This window comes from Gekko japonicus, unplaced genomic scaffold (genome assembly GCF_001447785.1).
Source record: "Gekko japonicus isolate JY-2015 unplaced genomic scaffold, Gekko_japonicus_V1.1 scaffold173, whole genome shotgun sequence".
NCBI lineage: Eukaryota > Metazoa > Chordata > Lepidosauria > Squamata > Gekkonidae > Gekko > Gekko japonicus.
Genome location: NW_015161407.1, coordinates 241,328 through 264,899, shown reverse-complemented (window position 1 = coordinate 264,899; position 23,572 = coordinate 241,328). Strand labels below are relative to the sequence as shown.

General features: G+C 41.0%; 1 protein-coding gene across 1 annotated transcript in view; it reads left to right on the top strand.

The window, feature by feature from the left end:
* LEF1 (lymphoid enhancer binding factor 1) overlaps nt 1-23,572 on the top strand; it is a 135,062-nt gene that overhangs the window by 51,861 nt on the left and 59,629 nt on the right. Inside the window, exon 5 of the mRNA XM_015426293.1 lies at nt 21,937-22,069. Within this exon, the coding sequence (XP_015281779.1) occupies nt 21,937-22,069 (133 nt within the window). The remainder of the gene's footprint in view (nt 1-21,936; nt 22,070-23,572) is intronic.

Below are 23,572 nucleotides of genomic sequence, written 5' to 3'. Positions count from 1 at the left end.
TTATTTCCCAACACTTGCTGACAAAGATCCTTTAACAGGAAATTCCAGAGCCTGAACTAGGGAGGGGGCTTCTGTATGCAAAGCAAATGCCAACTCCTGGCTAGGAAATTTGTGGAGGTTTGAGGGGTAGAGCCTAGCAGGGCTTGGGGAGGAGAGGCACTTTAGTGGCATATAATGCCATAGAGTCCCCTTTTTCTCCAGGGGAATGGAACTGATCTCTGGAGTCTGTCTTCTTGGTGCTTGGGGGGGATCAACAGTGGGAGGGCTTCTAATGTCCTGGCCCCACTGCTGGACCTCCTGATGGCACTAGTATTTCTGGCCACTGTGTGACACAGAGTGTTGGACTGGATGGGCCTTTGGCCTGATCCAACATTGGCGTCTCTTAATGCCATAGAGTCCCCTTTTTCTCCAGTTGTAATAACAGGAGATCTCCAGGCCCCACCTGGAGGATGGCACCCCTAGCCTTATTGCTATGCTTATGGCATCTCCTGTTAAAAAAATTACCAGACTGAGTTCTTTGGGAAAGAAAATTATTCAGCAGCTGATTCTTTGGGCAGTTTGGGCTGAACAGTATCCTCAACCGATGTACCTCCCTAAGAAATTTATTTTATATACCAGTATGGCATTAATATTTCAGATGAACTATGGTTCATGATTTGTACTGACTCCTCATAATTGACTTGTGAGATTTGGGCTTGATTAATACTTTAGACAAACTAACACATTAATGACCACACCATTGAGCAATAACATAATGTGCCTCAAGGTTGTCGGGCTCAGAAACAGTAATGCCCAGTTCCCCTCATGGACTTTGTTGGAGAACAGCAAGGAAAACATGCATGTTGTTTTCTGTGTACTTAGATTTTCAATTAGGATTATCCATTTTAGAAGGGCAAAAGACATCCTAACAGACTGTAGATGTTGCATTTGTTCTTTGTGCTACCATAAAGCTCCATCCTTCTCCTCCAGCAGATGGCACCGGGGGGGGGGCGCCAGAAGGGATCCTCGCCTAGGGTGCAAAATAAGCTGGGGCCGGCCGGCCCTGCCTATAGTTTCTACAGCGAAAGCACTAATCTGTAATCTAGGACAGGAGGGAATACCTTGAACTGAACCCACTTTTTGGATTCCTAAGTATTGTCTGCACTCTGAGTAGACAATACTGACTTTGATGGACCAGTGTTCAGTATATGGCAGCTTCATGTGTTCATGCTATAAAAAAAGGTGACTGCTCTGTTTTCCATCCTATTTGATTAATGAGTGCCTCTTCATAGAATTAACAGTAATTACTTGCAGGCATCCCTCCACACACAAAGGATTGCTTTAATGCAAGCAGAAATGAAGTGAGAATTGCAGAGAGTGAGATGATTTTTAGGTGCTTATGTGAGATTGGGTGGCTGCAGACAATGAATGGGCATGTGATGGATGTTTAAGTGCTTTCCCTTTGCCAGCTACGTGCCTAATTAATGGGAGCTGAAATGTAGTCCTAATTTTCCTACTAGTACTGCAATGGGATTCTGTTCTTTGTTCATTTTTAGCTGCTATCTGTAAACTTTTCATGCATATGAGCACTGCACACAGTAGTAGCAATTCCTCCTAACTGACAAAGTTTTAGTTAACATTTTAGAAATTAATTTACCTTCACAGGCTACATTTGTGTGTGCTTATGACCAATAGGTGTGCAGTTCATCTTCCGTCTTCTCTTGCATCCCCACATTGGGACTGCGCTTGTGCAGGCCAGCAGTGGACATTTTCTTTCTAGCTCAAAAACTCCAAAAGGGGGGGCGCCAATAGCCAACCTTGCAATAATCTCTAATGTTGAACTCTTTCAACTGTGGTTAACTTAAGACCCACACAGGGTACGGAAGCAAGGATTGAGGCTAGATATTTTAGAAATTAAGCATTGCAGGAATGACATTGCTTGATTATATGCATGGCAATTGATCCTCCCAAAATTGGTGGTCTTACTTTTCCTCCTTTTACAATAGAGAACAATTGGTAATTAGCTTCCAGGTAATGCCTTCATGCTTCCTATTGTTAGAACAAGATCTGAAGTGTCTCAGAATTACTATTTACTAAAAAACACATAATCATTTGTTCATTCTTGTGTGTGGTTCAACTACTTGAGTGAAAATGTATCTTCATTAGGGTTTTAGGTGCAGAAAAAATGAATGTCATTTAAACTCTTCTTCCACAGCTGCTTTTAAAAAAACCAAAAACCTTGCCAGTCCTAATGGAGCTTTTTTACCAGATAGTCCCTCCTGTACTTTTTCTAATTTGCACCTTTTTAGATGATTTACTTTTAAAATACTGTGCTTTAAACCATTGATCTATTATGCCCACAGGCACTCACTGATATCTTGGGTGGATTTTTACCTTTTCAGCATGTGACTGTATTGTTTATACTGATGTATGCTAAGACCTGATGTGCTAAATCTTGAGTAATTAACATACTTCCATTAGTATAGAAGTCCAAATCTCTTGAAGCTTAGATTTTTAAAGTGTTTTTTAAAGAAGCCCAATTTGCACAAGGATGGATAAAGCTCTTAATACATTTCATGGACTTTTCTGTTACCTCAGACACATCACAGAGTTCTACTTTTTTACTTGGTGAACCAACTAAACCAAACCAAAATTTGTGAATTTGTTTCATCTGAAGGAGAATTGAACTTGGTATGGAGTTAGTGACCATCAGTAACTTAGTTTTGTTGGTGGTGCCAGTATAACATTGATAAGAGTTTAATGGTAACTTTTATTATTGAAGAAAAAAGTCTGGAGAGATATGAAAATTATTGGTCTAACTTCTATCATTGTTTAAGGTATCTAATTTTGCTTTCGTTTAATGAATTTGGCAATTTAGTTTAACGAATGTGATTCTTTGGCATTGTATAAGTGGGTCAAAATCAGAAATTTTTGTAAGTTTTGCAAAGATCTTCGCTATTATATGTGTATGTTTTATGATCAAAGATCCATATGGAAAAATAATAAAAATATTATAAAAAAAATGAAAAAGTGTGCATGCACAGAAAAGCTTATACCTTGAATAAAAGAAGAAGAGTTGGTTTCATACCCGACTCTTCACTACCTGGGGGGGGGGGGAAAGAATATATGCAGCTTTATGGTCAGCACAGAGAGCTTCTGTCCTGCATGGTTATGAGATTGGAAAGGTCATGTAATGCATTGGCCTTGGTTCCTGTATACACTCTGAGTTCTCCCCAGTCCAGCCAGTCACCACTACTAAGGTTATGGACAAAAGTTTTGCATTATTTCTAAAATACGATTTTTGTACCTGGCATGTTATTGGCAACCTTCTAGGCCTGCATTTCTACCTGGCTCTTAGGATTTTGAACTCCAGGTTGAGAAATTCCTGAATATATGGAGCGGGGGGGGGGGGGTTAGGGAGGGGGGGAACCTCAGTGTGGCATGACGCCACTGAGCCCACCCTCCAAAGCAGCCATGTTTTCCAGGGGAACTAATCACCGTTGTCTGAAGATGAGTTGTAAATCTGAGAGCGCTATAGGGTCCGCCCAGAGGATGGCAACCCCGATCACTCTGCAAGTAACAGCCCCTCATCCTTGAATTGCTGGTTTTTGCAGTGTAGCAGAAACCGAACAAAAATATTCTGTTTCACAGGCAATTAAAGTGCACTTGTGTAAAACTATATAACCTGTACATTTGTGTAATTCATTCCAATCACTGGATTGTGGCAGGAAACTTTAGGGATTTTTATTAGTTTTCCAGATGACTAAATTTCCAATTTTCAGCTAAATACTCTTTTCTTCCTCATTTTTCTTCTCTTGTTAACACAGTAATTTTCCTGTATTTATTAGGATGACCCTTCTTACAAAGGGTGCCTTGTTATACATTTAAACTACTTTTAGTTGATGTTTTATTTCCTCTAAGTCTGGTCAGGCTGCTTCTCCCCCTGGCTTTTGGCATCTGCACTCCAGGTTTGAGACAGTGTGTGTATGCGGAGGGTGAATTTACATGGCTCTTTTCTTGTGTTCTAGGGCATCATGTGGCACAAGATGACTATAGGGATTCTGGGCTGTAATGCTGTTCATGAGCTAATTTCTTAACCATACTGCCATTATTTTTTGGGGGGGGTATGTAATATTTCTTTCAGTATTTGTGTTTCATGGCTCAGAGGTTAAGATGCTGAGCTGCAGGTCTGTAGCTTGGCAGTTCAAGACTCTAGTGCTGCATGACGGAACTCCCGTCTCTGGCCCCAGCTCTTGCCAGCCTAGCAGTTCCAAAGCAAGAAATTATAAGTAGATAAATAGGTACCACTTTGGTGGGAAAGTAACAGCACTCTATGCACCTCTGCGTTTAGTGATGCCAGCCACATGACCACAGAGAGGTCTTTGGACAGTGTTGGCTTTTTGGCTCTTTTGGCTCTTTGGCTTGGAAATGGAGATGAGCACCGCCTTCTAGAGTCGGATTCAACTGGCTTTCAAGCATGGGAAACCTTTACCTTTATACTTTCACTTAATAGTGTTGTTGTGTTTTACATCTAAGGCATACTATGACTTCCTTTTACAAGCAAGGCTTACTATGTTTGCATATGATGATGATGTATGCGTGTGAAGCAAGGTGTACAATGACTGTCTTTTACAACTTGAAGATACAATTTTATGCAGTAGCCCCAGATATACCTGTCAGAAAAAGGCAGTGATGTTTTCAGTTGACGGTACTTTCAAACCTGATAATCTTGAGCACTTATATTTGCACTAGCTCTGTGCAGACACATAGGATAGAAATAAATATCTGTGTGTGATGGTGGGTAAATTGTGCCATTTGTCCTTGCCCCAATCACCTTAATTTGAACTTTTACACAAGGTCCTAGGCATGTGTTCTGCTCAATGTGTTGTTGTTAATTAATTAATTAATTAATTAAATTTCTGGATTGCCCAATCCCTGAGTACACAAGGCTTTGGGCAATTTACAACAGGTTAAAATCAGTACAAAATTTCAGATTTAAATCAACAAATCAATTATCCTTAATTAATAGTCTCCAGATGACATCCTTAATTTTCATTAAAAACCTACTCTGGGCTCTTCTTCTATCTCAGGGGCAGGTTAAGGAGGAAACCAAAACAGGCAGAATGGAAGAAAAGAGGTGTGTGGAAAAGGCATGGTGTAGGTAGAATGTTCCTTTCCACCTTCTTTGACCATCTATACATACTGCCTCATACACTTAAGCCTCCTAAGACTTCTTTTATGCATTTTTACCTCCTGTAAATTGCATGGGCTCAGGGCTGGTCTACACAATATTTAGGAGATCTGTGATTTGAACTCTTTGGGGTATGCATTAAAAAGCACCCCCACGAAGGGAGGGGTTTGGAATGACAGCCATATTATACCTATTTCTGATCCTATAGGAGGCTAATAACAACTAGAATTGCCAACTGCAAGTTGGGAAATTTCTGGAGATTTCGGGATGCAACCTTAGGCAGGGTGGGGTTAGAGGAGGAGGGGGACCTCATCAGGGTATAATGGCGTAAACCATCCACCAAAGCAGCCATTTCCTCCAGGGGAACTGATCTCTGTTGTCTGGAGATCAGTTGTAATTCCAGCAGCTCTCTAGGACCCACTTGGAGGCTGTCAATCCTAGTAGCAACCCAGAGAAGCTCAGATATGGTTGTGGACCTGCAAATACTGGTAATGGGTTAAGAGCAAGAATTCAAAATCGAAAATATGTGGACCCTGAAAGGTTTTCTGTTGCTAAATTTCCAGAGACTTGGATATTATTTACATTGTACTGGAATAACTGTGAAGGTTATCAGGATGTGCAACAACAGGTATTAAAATTTGGTAAAGATTGGTAAAGTATGGATGGCAGTTTGAAATATCAATTTAGGTTTAGAGTTTAGTGGTGGGGTTACAGAAATTCTTTAGAGGACTGGAGATTTTTGTTTATAGTGTACTGTAATGTATGTTTAAGTAAGTTTTAGACAAGCAATGTAATGAGCCTATAGTTGTGTTGTTTACTTATCATTTAAATAAAATAGTAATAATAAAAACAAAAACAGCCACTAGAAACTTTAATCAAGAATAGAGGTGAAGGATCAATTAACCCTTTCTCTGTTGGGCATTTTTCCTTTTTGTCATCTCTCCTTAAAGATTATTTTCTTTCTGCCGGGGAATACATGGACAAATCTGTGTGTTTTCCCTTGCAGGGGGATAAGGTCAATTTGGGGGTAGTGATTTTGAGCAGAGAAAAAGGATTAATTACCTCATGCTTAGCCACCCTGTACTCTCAACTGAAGCCTCCTTCAGTTGCTTTCATTAATTTTGTGAAAGTTGGTATAAAATTTTACAGCACTTGATGTAATGTTCTATTACTTTTTTTGGATGAATAGATTTGGCAGTGTGTTCCAACATGATTAATGAATGAATAAAACTTTGTTGGTCTTAAAGGTGCCACTGAACTCTTAATTTTGTTCTGCTGCTTCAGATGAACATGGCCTGAATCTGTCTTCAGAGTGAGAATAGTTGAAGTTGCCCGTTAATACACAACTTTATGTTCTGCCTTACTACTTGGTGTTTCAGGATCTTCTTCAGAATTTTGATCAGGTGGGCAGTTATAGGTCCCAAATACTATTTTTTAAATAAATGTCTCTGGAGTGTCACAAGCTGTACAATATGTTAAAACCTTTTTTCCTCTGGACCAGAATACTGTAATACTGTTATGATGGCCCCATCCTCTTCCCTCCCTCAGAGGCACAATTTTAACTCTGGTTTTCTCTCCCTTTTGTGACTGAGCCACCCTAGTAATGTGTTTTCTTCTTTGCTGAAGAACTCCGGCTGTCCCACTCTGTCACTGTATGATATTTTGGCTGTTGGCTCAGCCCAGGAACCTGAGAGAAGGGTTGGAATCACCCTTTAACTTAAACCTCTTAAATGGCACTTAAGGCATTTTGAAATTAAAAAATAAGAAGATAATTTAACACAGAGGGAAAAGGTCAGGTGAAATCAGGGGTTGAAATTTCTGAGGTAAAACCAGAACATGCAGGAATTGAGTTCTTATGTTTCAGGCTAATGAGAGTTTCTTAGGGTATTCACAGTTACTTAAATCTTTATGTTGAGAGCCTTTTGTTCCAGTGTTTTCCCAAACACTCTAATACACTTTGTTTGAGTATTCTCTCTTTTAGTTTCCACTCTTTCTAGTACCCAAACCCCATCTCTTGAAGCACCACTACTCGCCTTGAGTTTTTATTTGACTCTTAAGGTCTCTAAAGGCAGGCTGATTTCGCACTAGAGCTGCCTCGATGCTGTTTGCCCTGATAACATTGGTCAATTTCACACCCGAAGCTGTGGGGCTGCATTTTGACTCGCGGCTTCACCCGATTTCCCCCACAGTTTCGTGATCCTGTTTTTTGAGGATCACGAAACTGCAGAGGAAATCGGGCGAAGCCACGGGTCAAATGCAGCCCTGCAGCTTCAGGTGTGAAATTGACTTATAGTATCGAGGCAAACGGTGGCGCAAGATCGAGGCAGCTCTAGTGCGAAATCAGCTGCAGTCTCTAACTGCACCAGACCAGGGATCTCTGCACTCTTCGGAGCTAACTCCCTGTTTGACTGGGTAGGGAATTTTCTTCTCTCTCTAGAATATCTATGCCCATTCCTTGACACAAATGGGAGTCTTCGCCTACTTCCCAAACTTCCTTGCCAACTTTCTTCCAGTTCTCCTGTTTGTGTTAAACTGTTCTTGGTCAGAGCTGAATTCCAAACCTGTCAGTACTTTACTCTTCTCAGCTAGGGCTGAAATCAGCCAAGGCAGAAATCTGACTGAATCTCTCCTCAGCATGCAGCTCTCTCCGTCTTAGCTCTTGCTAAACAATCAGATTGCTTTGGGCAGCCTGTCACTCAAGTCTCTCTATTTGTATGAAGAATTAACCCTTCACAGCCCTTCAGCTGTTTGTATAGCACTTCTAAGCTTCTTAAAAGTACAGTCCATCACAATTAAAAATTTTTTAAAAAAAAATCAATTTTTTTTTAAAAAAAGCAAATGGCACAGCAGCTAGGCTATGAAATCTTGTGAAAGTAACAAGAATGATAAACCTTTGATTGGCTCCAAAAAGATGGCAAATTGTCCCAAGGCAAATTATTCCAAAGGTCAGCAGCCACTGATGGTACTTTCACATAAGATGGTACTTCCATGTAAACTTTTAGCACTAAGATACCAATGCATGGAAATACTTTTGGAAGTTTAGAAGGAGGCAAGAAGTCCTAGGACAGCAACCAGTATATTTAACTGATAACTGGAGATGAAATTGGAGGCACTTCTTAGTGCTGAATTGCTTTTGAGTTGCTCAGTAAGTTTTTCCTTGGAGGAAAACTGAAATAACAATTACCAGACTCATAGGACTGTCATCAAGGCAAATGCAGTAAAAGCTGTGAAACAAAGCATGTCACCCCACTATTTTGAATTCAAATTACCCTTTTATTCTAATTCCATTCGATCATAAAAACCAATTAAAAATGGTCACTAAATTTGGATAACAAAAACCTCATTTTAAAAATTAAAATGTCCAAATATACCAAGGAATGTTTGCGGGAGTTCTGATTTGGGAGTGGGGGGATTTGTTGCTTTGAAGGACAGTATTGCCTTGATCTAAATGCAGGGTGATCATAATTTTTTTAGTTTCTGATATTCAGAAGAGCAGGAGCCTGGGATTGTACGTCATACAGATACACACAAAGAAAGTGCTACAGTGCACTCCTACTTTATGTGCTAAATGCCTCCTTTTCAGCCTGGTCAGTGGGGACATTATAGGAACTTTTTTTAAGGTTAACAGCCTTAAATGTTCCTTTCCCGTTAACCTTTAATGTTCATAATACATTATGACATCCGTGTGACAAGGTGCTTTAAAGCATGACATGGGGCCATTTAGTTTCATCGACCTGTGAAGTTTTGCAAATTTCTGCTGCCTCTGCTTTGCTCATTCGGGTCTGAATGTGCACTGCAACCTGTAGCCTGCACTCTACTAGATACCAACTGGAAAGAGTTTTTGTTTACCTGCAGTGGCTTGAAATGGGCTATATAATGAGTATTCCATATAATGATTATTCCATATAACTGAGATGGGTGGCAAGCTGACACTTCTTCCTTGCAGTTCTTAATAATCTTTAAGCCACATGGGGCAACTAACTTCTCATTCTACTGTGGCTGTTACAGCCAGAGATCCTACAGTAGAGATTGCCCTTTTTCTCCTTTACACCTATCTGTAGCAGTGGGAAAGCTAGTAGACCCCTATTGTTCAATGCTATCACCCAGAGTCAAGGAAACTGTAATTTATGCAACATTACTTCTGTATGGGGAAAAACAAAACTTGTCCAATACATTTTATTTTGGGCAGCCAAAAAATCACAAACTGCTACAGAAGCTTTTCACATTCCCCAGAACGATTCACAAGGCTAGTTGTTTACTGCAAAACAAAAAAAGGGGGAAGATATAGTTATGAAGGCTTCGAGAATGCAGGCTTGAATCTATGACTTGACGCAAATAAAATCTGGGTAGCATCAGGGCTGCTGGGACAGAGCGGGGGGGGGGGAGGAAGTCCACATTTCCACGGTAAATCCAGCAGTTAATCAAACAGTTACATTTCTTATAACTGGTTAACATTTAGGGATGATCATTTTGTCAGGTATGAGTATTGTTTGATTCCATAATGGAATGTGTGCTCTTTGAAAGGAAGGGTGTGTTACTATTATTGAGGGTTGTGCACCTGTTTTTGTATATGGCTAGATGTCCAAAGCCTCTTCATTAGAATTTTTAATACAGTGACTCTGTTACAGTTGGGGCTACCAACAGTCCTGGAGAAAAATGTCCCTTTTACAGAAGTTTAATGCATGTGGATGGGTTGCTGAAGCTTTTCCTGGCATTGAAGTGAATAATATTGCCTGATACGTCTAGGGTTGCCACCTCTGGGTTGGGAAATACCTGGAGATTTGTGCATGGAGCCTGGGGACGGTGGGGTTTGGGGAGAGGTGAACCTCAGCAGGGTACAGTGCCATGGAGTCCACCCTCCAGAGCAGCCATTTTCTCCAGGGGAACTGATCTCTATTTTATGGAGACTAGTTGTAATAGTGGGGAATCTCCACTATTGGAAGTTGGCAACCTTGTATGTAAATCCATTAAAGGACATTTTTCTCCAGGCAGTTGGCAACACTAATTACATGCTGCTGTAAAGAAGCCAAAGTGGAGCAAAACACCTATGTGGAAACAACCCATATCTATTTGCTAGATGTATTTCCTAGATGTATGTTTGAGAGATCTGCTTTTCTGCTGTGGTGGTTCTAAAATAAATACTGCACTTGGGCAATGTTTATTTTTGATAGACCTGGGAGGTAAAACAAAATATTTTCATAACTTTATCTATACTGAGATTGCTCTGGTCTTGGAGCTTTGGTAAACAAAAGTTAGTTAACAAGTATCTTTTAGGAGGAAGAAATACTATCTTGTGTGTTAGCTGAGGCAGATGGTGGTCAAACTATATGTGGTTCCAACCTCCATTCTTCTTTCCCCAGAACAGTGATTCAAGCTATGCTTCAATTCAGGGGAGATAATATGTAGAGGAAAGAAGTGCAGTCTTTGCTCAGGGTTAATTCCTGGCAAAGGCAGCTGGCTGATTTGTACACCACTGTGAAATTCATTTGAGCTCTCTGAATTGGTTCCTAAGGGGAAGTTACGCAATCAGGCTCCTGTTTCACCTATAGTGGAATACAGCTGAGAAGATGGTTAAACAGGAACAACCTGGCATGGGATGACTCTGAGCCAATGCTGCTTTTGCTGTTCCCTGCTGGGTTGGCCTACCATTTGACCCTGAATTTAATGCAGTCCTTGTAAGATTAAATGTGTTTCTTCTGATGAATCTCCATTGTAAATTTCATCCATGCCAGTTCAGTTGATTCTGGTCCCTTTAGCATTCTGGCAATGCTAAATGTTATGGTATTTTCATATCTTCGGTTGACACATAAGTCAGAGTTTGGAGAGGTGGGGTTGGAAGGGAGACGGTTGCTCATTTTTATATCTGAATTCAAATACAAATTTTAAACTTGATTAATGTGTAATCTTTTGAAAATACATACTCTATGCTACAAACTTCTGTTCCAACTACTGACAATGTTCAGGATTCTTATTTATTTATTTTTTTAAATTGTACAATGTGCATTTACAAGATTGGAAACACCAGACCTTACCTTAAATTTAGAACAATCTTTTTCATTTTTGAGTTATGGAAAAGGTAACTACTGACAATGTTCAGGATTCTTATTTTTATTTTTTTTGAAATTGTACAATGTGCATTTTTACAAGATTGGAAACACCAGATCTTACCTTAAATTTAAAACAATCTTTTTCTTTTTTGAATTATGGAAAAGGCATGTTTGGCCTTTACACTGAGATCTGCAGTATTTTGTGTCCGAAATCAGGGGTGCCTGCCTTTAATTATTTTGAGTTTTGTTCCTTCCTTTTTGTACTTCTCCCTTTCACTTGCTAACAGTGACCATTTCCACAGTAGTGAAATTCTCCACACTGACATTTTTAAAACTGTGCATTATGTGAAATTTTCCGCAGTCGATTTTTCTTCACCAGGCACAAACACGAAGTTTTTTTCCTTCTTCCCCTGCATTTTTAGGAACCTTGGTTTTAGCAAGTTATAAAAATATGGGGTAAGAAGGAGAAAACTGTGAGTTTGCACCTGGTGAGGAAAAATCTACTGCAGAAAATTTCACATAACATACAGTTTTTAAAATGTCAATATGGGGAATTTCACTACTGCGGAAATGGTCACAATGAAACTTGTCTGGAAGATACCCAGGAAGGAATACATACCTTAATGGAAATGGTAAATATCTTAATGTAGTAGACCTTCTGAATTTGCTTTTCCAGGAAATTTTCAGGAAATTGCTTTTTCATGACATGGTGGGAGGGAATGGGAAATTCCTACATCTAGTATGTGGCTAGCCTTCACAGACTCCTTAAAATACGGTTGAAGAAGAAGAGCCAGTCTGGTCTAGTGATTAAGTGTGCAGACTCTAATCTGGGAGAACCTGGTTTGATTCCCCACTCCTCCACATGCAGCTGCTGGATGACCTAGGGCAAGCCATAGTTCTGTCAGAGCTGTTCTTGAAAGAGCAGTTCTCTCAGAGCTCTCTCAGTCCCACCTACCTCACAGGGTGTCTGTTGTGGGGAGGGCAAGGGAAAGGAGTTTGTAAGCCACTCTGAGACTCCTTCAGGTAGTGAAGGGCGGGGTATAAATCCAATATCTTCTCTTCTTAGTGCGGTCTTCTTCTAAATCCAATCTCTTCTCTTCTTAGTGTGGCTGGTCTGTCGGACTGGATAACGAGGCACTCTCGGGTTGCCAGCTTCGGGCTTGGAAATATCTGAAGATTTTGGGGATTGAGCCTGAGGAGGGTGGGTTTGGGGAGGGGAGGTACTTCAGTGGGGCATAATGCTACAGAGTCCACCTTCCAAAGTGGCCATTTTCTCCAGGCGAACTGATCTCTGTCGCCTGGAGATCAATTGTAATCCCAGGAGATCTCTAGCCACCACCTGGAGGTTGGTAACCCTAAGGCACTCCCTTCATCAGCTTCTGTTCTTCACAGGTTAGATCTAAATATTGGTGGGTGAGAGGCTGAGTATAGCAGTGGGCTTGAAGTCTGTTTCTGTGCTCATAATACAGACTAGGTAACTACTTGTACCAATCCACATTTAGTACTTAGTAGCAACCTGTAAGATAGACACATTTGGAGGGCCCGCTGTGTTCCTTATTTCCCCCCAGTACTTCTAGAAACACTAAGTAGTGCCTCGTGTATGTGAATTCCCCCCCCCCCCAAGAGATGGATGAGAAAAAGGTTTAATGCACTGTGAATTCATGTTATCCACGGTGCTACTTTTTGGGTGTTGTTTTCCTACAGAAGTCAAAATATTGTATTTCAAAAACATAGGACTGATAGGGTTGCCAACTATGGCTTGAAATTCCTGGAAATTTGTGGGTAGTGCCTAGGAGAGTGGAGTTTGAGAGGTAAAGGAGCGCGGCAGGGATTTAGCTCAGTAGAGTCCACCCTCCAAAGTTGCCATTTCATCCAGGGAATTTGATCCCTGTAGCCTGGAAACCTGTTGTAATTCTGGGAGAATTCCAGGCCCAATCTGGAAGTTGGTGGTGGTTGTGGAAGTGTTTTTTGTTCTACTATCAGAATGGAAGAAACAAGGTTCTCATCACTTTAAATCTCTCAAAAGCATCTATGTTGAAGGAGTTTTTCTATGAAGATTTTGTGAATAGTTTTTTGAGAGACTTTAATATTTCACTATTGAAATGGCAATTCTGGCATTTTAAATCTGATTTAGAACGAGGACTGATCTTATATTGGCTATAGCAATAACTTTGTAAACAGCTTAGTTCTGTAATTGATGGTTGTTTATAGTTGCTTTAACTTAAATATTTTGTATTTGTATTTTCACTGTTTCGCTATCTAAATTTTTATCATGGTTTATGTTGATTTCTGTACCAATCTGGAAGTTGGCAGCCCTAACTTTAGGGCATGTAACATGCAGTGTCTATGTTATATATTACTGTCCTACCTTGTGAATGTGTAGTGAATGGGCTCACTTACACAGTTAAGTTCAAAACAGCATGTATTTTTAGCATGGTCAGTAGCCATGTGGTCATCCCCTAGCACTTCAACTAATATGTCATTATTTGTTCTGAAGTGTATCTTTGTAGAACCAACATCTTTGTAGAACCAACCTCCAGAGGCAAAGCAATGACCTATATTATAGTTAGTTGACAGAGGTCTTTCTCAAAGGATCTTCTCTGAGTCACCTCACAGCGAGATGTCAGGTGAATGACAATCAGAAATAGGACCACTCTTATTGTGGCATCGCAGTTTTGGAATATCTTCTCTCGTGAAGTTTGTCTTGTACCCTCTTTGCTGATGTCAGAGCCCCAGGCAAAATTTGAATTGTTTAGTTGAGTTGAATTGTCTGCCTTTTGTGCTTCTGCTGGCTTAAATTTGTCTTTAGGCTTTGTTGGTATTGTTTAATATATATTGATAGTCTCAAGGTTCTTCAGGTACCTGGCCGCCATTTTTTTTTACACTTAGCGACATGTCTATAGCCACATATTCGTTCCTGGCAAATAAGGAGTTCTGCTCATGTGCACATTAGATATTTTTTTTTAAAAGAAAAAGCTGCCACTTTGTTTTTTTTTAAGAAAAAGCTGCCATGGTACCATGCAGCAGAGTTTGATTGGTCGACCACAGGGTCAGGCTGGATTAGGGTGGCATAGGTTCTCTCTGGAACAAATAGATCTGGAGAAATTAGAGGCACAGCCAGACCATGCCAAACCTGCCATTTCATCGCACCCTAGAAGTGTCTGCTTTGATATGCGGAACTATAATTTGCTTTCCTTCACATGTGCTGTTGAACTGACTTGTTAGCTCCATTTAGACATGACAACGAACTACTGTAGTAAGGTTTGTCATGATGGACTGGAAGTACTTGTGCTTGTGTGCTTCCATCTATTTCCCTTTTTGTGTGGAAATTAGAGACTTCCTGGTTCACAACAAATATGGGTTGTTGTTAGATTCAATCTATACTTAACCCATAAACCAGGATTTCAAATCAGGATTAAGCCACAATAGTTCCAGTGTAATAACAAACTATGATGGTTGCAAACCATGGAGCCTTTGAGGGAGGGGCTGTAGCTCAAGGGTAGAGCATCTGCTTGGCATGCAGAAGGTCTCAGGTTCAATCCCCAGCATCTCTAATTAAAAGGACTAGGCAGTAGGTGATGTGAAAGACCTCTGCCTGAGACCCTGAAGAGATACTGCCAGTCTGAGTAGATAATACTAACCTTGATGGACCAATGATCTGATGCACTGTATGGCAGCTTTGTGAATCTTCAGCTGCACATGAGAGGAGGAGCTCAAGGACTTCTGTGACTCATTCTTAGTGATCCATCATTGTTTTCCATTTCATCCGAAAGCTGCCACTTTGTTTAATTTCTTGACAGCTGCTTTGTACTAAAAAGTGGACTGGCACATTAGCCGCCTGCTGTAATTAACTTGAATCAATCAATACCCCTTAACTCTTGCAGGGTTTAGTTATGCTGCTTACCTTGCTACTAGGACAGCTTGGTCATGGTTGAAAACCACTACTGCTTGGAAGAAGAACAGTAGGAGGAAGTGTCTAAAATGAACACACCAGCATTTGAAAATTCAGGAATGTTTTAGGCTGTCCTGGCCTGGAAGCTTCCCAGCACTGACTCATGTTGAAAGACAAACAAATACCTGTTTGTCTTATTAGAAATGTATGCTGTATATTTAACCGAGAGAAGATTAAATGGCTTACAACACATAAAAATAAAACTCAAAATAGAGTACAGTATTACTGAAGTGCAAGCCAATTAATAAAATCTGCTTTTAAAACAAGCCAATATGTTATTAATCGATTTTGCTATAATTGAATCAGATGTTCAAATATTTGGTTCAGTTCAGCTGATATTCCAGAAGTGCTGGATCACTGTTTTCATATTGCCTTAGCAAAGCAAATGTTGCCATATTGCCATTCAGTTTGCAAAGCTTTGCAAGCTCCTGTTAGTTGTGGCCCTTTACAAGCCAAAAGTTGGGATATAAATAATTTAAATGAATAAACAAAATCTTAGAACTAAATTCTTCCAAACGCTGTATTAGCCAAGCAACTCAGTTTAGCCAACCTTTTCTTGAGCCACTAGGCAAGGCAGGAAGTAAATATTTTAATTTATAAATTCCTGCATATTTAGGTTTGCCAGCTCTTGTTCGGGAAATACCTGGAGATTTGAGGGGTGGAGCCTGTGGAGGGTGGAGACCTCAGCAGGGTATAATGCCATAGAGTCCATGCTCCAAAGCAGCCATTTTCTCCAGGGGATCTGATCTTGGTTGACTGAAGATCAATTGGAATAGCAGGAGATCTCCCGGTGCCACTCGGAGTTTGGCAATGTTATGCATACTAGAACTGCAGTTACCAGTGTGTGGGAAATAGAAGTGTTTCCATTCAGGCAGCACATGAGTCATGGTTAAGGAAGCTCATTTGTAGTTGAGTATGATACTTGAATCAAATCGTTATCAAATAAATGTTTTGTAATGTAGGATAAAATGATGGGTCAAAATAAAAGGCGGATGAGAGCTGTAAGTAGTAGATAAACAATAACTTTTGTCTGCCTTTATCATCTTACAGGTGAAACATAAAGGCTTATGTAACTTTAAATGACACTGGAAATTCTTAAGGTACTGTGGTATGAAACATGTCTATTCCTTTTCAAAAAGTATCTTTTAAAATGCAATTTTGATTTGATCAAGGATTGAACATTCAGCACCCATTAACTAGTTTCTGCTCGAACAGAGACATAGGCAAAGAGCTCTTTAAAGCACATTCCTTCCTAATACAAGCAATCTTACTGTACACCTCAGTGCTGCATGACCCAAGCAAGGGAAATTGGACTTGAGAATCTAGAAGTGTGTAACTGGAAAGTCAGGCCTGTATAGAAGAGGGAGGAGAATAAAATAACCCTTTGCTTTATGTCTCAGCTTAGGCTAAAGAAAGCAGCTAAGGTGCATAACGTGTTTTCTTCGATTGGGTTTCTGATGCAACCCCACATCCTCCAGCTGTCTAATCCTAAGCTGGCACTGATTTAACAATGAGGACTCTTGTGGTACTTTAAAAACTAATAGATTTTCATGTAGGTAAAAGTTTTTGCGAAATAGCTTCTATGTGAAACTGAGTGTGACAGCGATAAATCTAGTAGTCTTCAGGGTGGCACAAGATTCCTTTTCCTGTTTGGTTGTGACAAATGTAACATGGTTACCACTCTGGAAATTAGAACTCTGAGATATCACTGCAGGTTTTGTTTTTCCCCGTGACATATTTTGTTTTATTTAAAGTACTGGCATACAACTTCAGTACCAGTTCATTGATGTAAGAATGAGGCCCACAGATAATGCGAAGCTTGGTATTCATTACTGTGCATGGTAAAAGACGCGTGGCAGTTTGAGCTCTCTCTCTTGGAAGCAACTCCTATATCTTAATGGGAATTCATACTACTTGTATTTGGTCACAAATAATGGCCCTAATGCTTGTTGGCTTTAAAACACCTATGAGTACTGCTGCTTCTTTCCCTCTCCTCCTCAAACTCTCTCTCTCCCTCTTGCAAAATATAAGACAAGGCCAGAGCTTAAATTAAAATCCTCAGGTTCTTATCTCCTTCCCACAGGAAAGCAAATCTGTGTTGAAAACCGTAAAATTAAGAGGAGAGCAAGGATAGCATAATTTAGCAGAAATTCATGGCAGAAGATTCTGAGCTATATGACTGGAGGGATAGGTCAGACACTAAGATGATACCACTTGCTAATGCAAGTTCCTTAAGGTGGTGCTCTAAAAACAAGGGAAAGTATGCAAGGGAGGGGGAATGGGACCTAGGAAGAAACATGACACTGGCGTTCTTTTTGTTCATTCTAAACAAGAAAGGCTTATTATATACAGACATTTTTGCATCATATTAAATATAGCCCAACAAATCTATTACCACATTGGTATATTCAAATAAAACCTGGATCAGTTAAAATTCCTGTATTACTGTTTTTTAAATATTCTGAATATTGAACATTGGCAGAGCTGTTCTCTGCATTTTGGCCAGAATTACCTTCTTCTTTTATACGATGTCACATTTGTGACTTTTTCTTTTGCTGAAGTAGGTCTGTGTGGACTCTAGCAAAATATGCGGAGGGTTTCCCCCCTCCACTCTTTCATAGTGCAGCCCATCCATGGAAAAAGAATTAAATGATGGCGCATGGAGTAATAATGCAAATGAGGCTCCAGCATTTCTTTTTTGCATAGACTTATGCTGTGAAAAAAGGAGTAGGAATTATTCTGGTAACTCCAGCATTTCTTTAGCTTGAGGGGACTGCGATATGTAGCGGTAGCATGGCAGATTTTTATTTTTTTGTAATGCTGTACCAAATTTGATCAAATACTGAATTTAGGATTGATCTTTTGAGCTGTGTTTCAGCATAGACAGGACAGCAGAGGAATAGCCATGACCCAGACAGATATTATTTTTAAAAAATATTATGTTCACACTATTAATTAATATTGGTGTGAATTAGGCTTTTCATTATCAGTTCTTTTGTCTTTCAAAAGCAAGTAACCATAACTTTTGGAAGAGGGGACAGTAAGGGCTTAGAGATAGCTGGGGAGACTCTACCCAAATACGCTGGTGTAATTATACACACAGGTTATCGTGGCTTCATAAAATGTTGCAGTCATGATTGTTAGAGGTTGCATATCAATTCTTTAGAGCGTTTTTATTGTTTTTAGAAAATCAGTCAAGAGAAGGATTCCAGTTTTGTTTATCTGTATGAAAGATACAGGCTATGTCCTCTGCACGGCATGCTGCCTCGATCCCACCTGTAGCTCTGGTTCAATCCAGTTAACAATATATATTTTTAAAAGGTTTTTAATTTGTGACATGACTCTTTTAATTTAATTAATGCTTGAGATTTTTCGTAATAGGGCCATTTTTAAAAAGTGGTAACTGGTCCCCTAGAAAGATTGATTTTTAATTCCTTTATAGTCTTGTCCTTCTGACTCAAAGCGGAAGGTAATATTTGACTTAGGGTTGCCAACACCAGGTTGGGAAATTCCTGGAGACTTGGGTGGGAGCCTGGGAAAGATGGAGTTTTGGGCGGGGAGGGACCTCAGCAAGGTATAATGACATAGAGTTTGCTGTAATTCCAAAAGATCACCAAGTCCCACCTCAAGGTTGGTGACAACCCTATACTCCCCTGACATATCCAGCTCTGTTCTCCCCATGTTACTTCAACTCAGGGTGATTCTGGTTTGCCTTTTCTCTCCGTTGTTTTAGCAAACCCATGTTGGAGCAGAAATTCCCTTCAACGTTGCATGCTACTTTCACTTTCTTTGATCATCGGCTTCTCATGGTACCTTCTGCATAGATTGGTGGCTTTTTTATGGCTGTCCAGGGGTGACTTTGCAGTCAGTACAGAATTGGCCTGGGGTATTTGAATGTGGTTTTAAGCTGCACCTTGTCCTCAGCATTGAGAAAATATGGAACGAATGCCAAGTGCAGAACCAGCCTCAGTGTGCATTTTTCAAGATCACTGTCACCCTTACCATGATTAAATGTTCCTGGGTTAAAATCCTCGTTCAGGTAACATGACAAATGCCAAGCCATGCTTCGGCACTTCAGTGAACTAGCCTTGAGGGTGTCTTGGGCTTGCTTGCCATGATGCCTCTTTCCCACTTTCACCATGCACTTCCCAGGACTCCTCAAAGGCTTAGTTCTGGGTCTGAATACAGTCTCTAACTCCAAGCTTAATCGTTGAAGAAACCAGTGGTTTATTTAAGGAAGACAATGGCTATAAATAGGTAAACGCTACTTTAAAAAACCAAACTTTGAAGTAATGGTTTTAATTCAGTTTACATAAGAACATAAGAGAAGCCAATGCTGGATCAGGCCAATGGCCCATCCAGTCCAACACTCTGTCACACAGTGGCTAAAAATACCAGGTGCCATCAGGAGGTCCAGCAGTGGGGCCAGGACACTAGGAGCCCTCCCACTGTTGCCCCTCCAGGCACGAAGAATACAGAGCATCACTTGCCCCAGACTGAGAGTTCCAATCTGTACCTCTGCTCCATATGTTTATCCAATTCCGTCTTGAAGCCGTCCATGCTTGTAGCCGCCACCACCTCCTGGGGCAGAGAATTCCATGTGTTAATCACTCTTTGGGTGAAGAAGTACTTCCTTTTATCTAACCCGACTGCTCAGCAATTTCACAAGCTCTTGTATTGTGAGAAAGGGAGAAAAGTACGTCTTTCTCTGCCTGCTCTATCCCCTACATAATCTTGTAAACCTCTAACATGTCACCCCTCAGTCGTTGTTTTTCCAAGCTAAAGAGCCCCAAGCACTTTAACTTTTCTTACCCTAACAGAGATGGGCAGTTTCTGTTACTTATAAGGAATAACTGAGTTTCAGTTCATCTCTTGGAAGCTCCACTTGGAAATGGGGCAGCACTTGGTAAGCTGCCTTGGAAAGTGGAGGGGAGGGGTCTGCAACCAAAATGGGTCATGGTGGGCGCACTGTAAATGGTCTGATCTTCCCACAGTTCATGCATGCTCTGGTAACTTTTATATTAGGCTACTATAACAGTCTTTACTTGGCACTGCCATTAAATGATCTCAAGAGCTTCAGCAGTAAAACCTATTGTGTAAGTGGACATTTAATTTAGTTTAAACCTTGTGTTCTTTGTGGAGGTGGGCAAATTCATCCTATTATAGTTTTTTCTCAATGATTTTTCTCTTCTATGTTTTGGGTAAGGCAGGAACGGTTTATTCTTGGCTTAATAATTTGATTTGTATGGTGGTTAGCTGTTTTTGTGAAGGAAAAAATTATTCTTATTAATTTTAATTGAAAGTGCAGTAGAGACAGTATTTTAGCTGAATCTAATCAAGTGTAATAGCTGCATTTCATAGCAAGTACAATGCATGTGTTCCCATAACACTTTTTTAAAAAGCTTATAAAGTGGTTGGCAGTGTCCTGTGTTCTAATGTACAGGGTGGGGTATTCTTAGGTACTTCAAAAGTGTGATAAACATCACTGTATATATAATATAAAATCACTGTATAGCTTAGTCCCCAGTTGCAGATTTAATAAAGTCTGTGCTTAATCTGGGTCCAACCATAATGTTTTTGGCATCCCAGAGAATGGGTTCCCTGAACTACACTGTAAAGGCCTCAGATTTTTCTCTGATCATGTATATTTAAAGATATCTGGCTTCTACTCTGGATCTTTAGTTATGCTTTGCTTGGGAGGCACCTGCCAAATACCTGAACTTTGAACTGTTCTGGTAGCCATCATCCCCTTTTTTGTAGTAGGTGGATTACGAGCCAGTTTGGTATAGTGGTTAGGAGTTTGGACTCTAATTTGTAAGAACTAGGTTTGATTCCCCACTCCGCCACATGCAGCTGCTGGTGTGACCCTGGGTCAGTTACAAGTTGCTTCAGAGCTGTTCTCTCAGGAGCAGTTCTTGAAAGAACTCTCTCAGCCCCACGCCCCAACCTACCTCACAGGGTGTCTGTTGTGGGGAGGGGAAGGGAAAGGGTATCGTAAACCATTCTCTGAGACTCCTTTGGCTAGTGAAGGGTGGGGTATAAATCCAATATCTTCTTCTTCTTTTTACTTTCATACTTTTGGCAATGAAGTTATTAATCATCTGCTATTCACCAAGGCAGGGCTGTTCAACTTATGAGACAGCAAGCTGTATACAGCAAAGCAAAGTGATTGTCAGGCCACAACATGGTACATCAGTCATGGAGCCTGAAAAGTGCTTGGCATTCCCTCTGGGGTTTTTTTCCGCAGTCCCAAGCAGGCATCAAAAGCAGGAACATTTCCAAATCACTGATGGGCCATTATATATGGCTTGTAGGTCTGGCTTGGTGAGTTACACCTTGTGAAAAATGTAAGAGGTGCCCAGTGTAGTGAACTGAAGAGAGGGATCACTACACTGTATGTTGTGTGTCATGCTTTTCTTATATGTTATGAGATGCGACTAAGAACAGATCCTAGTTGATATACTTTTAATGTGAATATGGCCTTGACCAGGATGACCCAGGCTAGCCTGCTGTCCTGAGATCTTGGAAGCTAAGCAGGGTTGGCCCTGGTTAATATTCGGATGGGAGACCACCACGGAAGTCAAGGGCTTCTATGCAGAGGCAGGCAATGGCAAACCACCTCTGGATGTATCTTGCCTTGAAAGCCCCATGGGATTGCTATAAATTGGCTGTGACTTGAGGGCATTTTACACACAAAGTGAATGTGATGGCTTTTCTTTGTATTTGTGCATACACAATGATTATCAGTGTTTTTGTTTTGGTTGCAGTCAAACAAAGTACCAGTGGTCCAACCTTCCCATGCGGTTCATCCTCTCACCCCACTTATCACCTACAGCGATGAGCACTTTTCTCCAGGGACGCATCCTTCACACCTTCCCTCAGATGTCAACTCAAAACAAGGTGGGACCTTAATTTATTTCAGTAATTGAAAGGACGCTAACACAACAGCCATTCATGTTTTGATGTTTCGATTTCAAGTAAAGTGATACAGGGACAGGGGTTTGATACAGCAAATTTCCTTCTGATAATGAGCCGTCTGAAGCACAATGGTAATTTCAAACAGTGTCACTTTTTTCCTGCCCTTTTTCACTGTACAATATTCCTTGAGTCAATGCATCTCAGTGGTGCCACTATAGCACTTCAGTGGTATAGCGGTTTAGTGCTATAGTACTCAGAATGTAAACAAAAAAAGTATGTGTAGCGAATAAGGGCAGGAAAAACAGTATTGTAGGAAGTGCTATGGACATTTTAAACAGCACACCACAGCGATTCAGAAGCGCAATGAATGGGTTGAAAACCAAAAAAAAAGCAGTTCCCCTCAAAAGTGGATCAGCCATGCTTTGCTAACCTGATGCAAGCAGGTTTGTATGAACAGGTAAATAGATTCCACTAGCCTTCTAATGTCCTGGCCCCACTGGTGGACCTTCTGATGGCACTGGTATTTCTGGCCACTGTGTGATACAGAGTGTTGGACTGGATGGGCCTTTGGCCTGATCCAACATTGGCATCTCTTATGTTCTTATGTTCTTACTAGCAGTAAAGCCCGTTGTGAAAGCAATACAACGAGATCTAGAAAGAAGCTCTGGGGGGGGAGTGCTCTGGCATTGGGCAAACAGTGTCAATTTGCTGTGGTGACCTCAGCAGGGTATAATGACAGAGTCCACTGTTTTCTCCAGAGGAACTGATCTCTGCTACCTGAAGAGCAGTTGTAATTGTGAGTGATCTGTAGCCCTCACCTGGAGATTGGCAGCAATTGTTACCCAGGACAAAATGGCTGGTTTGGAGGGTGGAGTCTATGGCATTCTACCTGTCTGAGGTCCCACCCCTCTGCAAACCCCACCCTCTCCAGGCTCCACCTCTCAAATCCCCAGGAATTTGTCAGCATGTAGTTGGCAACCCCATCTCCTTCCCAGCTAGCCATCAACCTACCATTATCTGCCCCTTTGACTTCAGCTGACTTCTGCCCTCCCTTCTGCAGAGCAGTTGTAATTCTGAGTGCTCTCCAGCCCTCACCTGGAGATTGGCAACAATGGTTCCCTATGTGGGACTGATTGGTTTGGTGGGTGGAGTCTATGGCATTGTACCTGTCTGAGGTCCCACCCCTCCTCAAACCTCACCCTCTTCAGGCACCATCCCTCAAACCTCCAGGAATTTCCCATCTGGAGTTGGCAACCCTATCAGGACTGGCCCCAATGTGTTTTCTCCCAAAGGCCAAAGTAGGTGACAGGACCAAGCTTAGTTGCCTACCAACAGGCACTGAGGGGAATGTAGGGTTGCCAGCTCTAAGGAGGGAAATACCTGGAGGTTTGGGGGGTGGATTCTGTAGAGGGCAGGGCGACGGAGGCATCGGCCTTCTGTCGCCCGCCTTGCCCCCCCAATCTCGGCCCGGGCGACCGCGGCTCC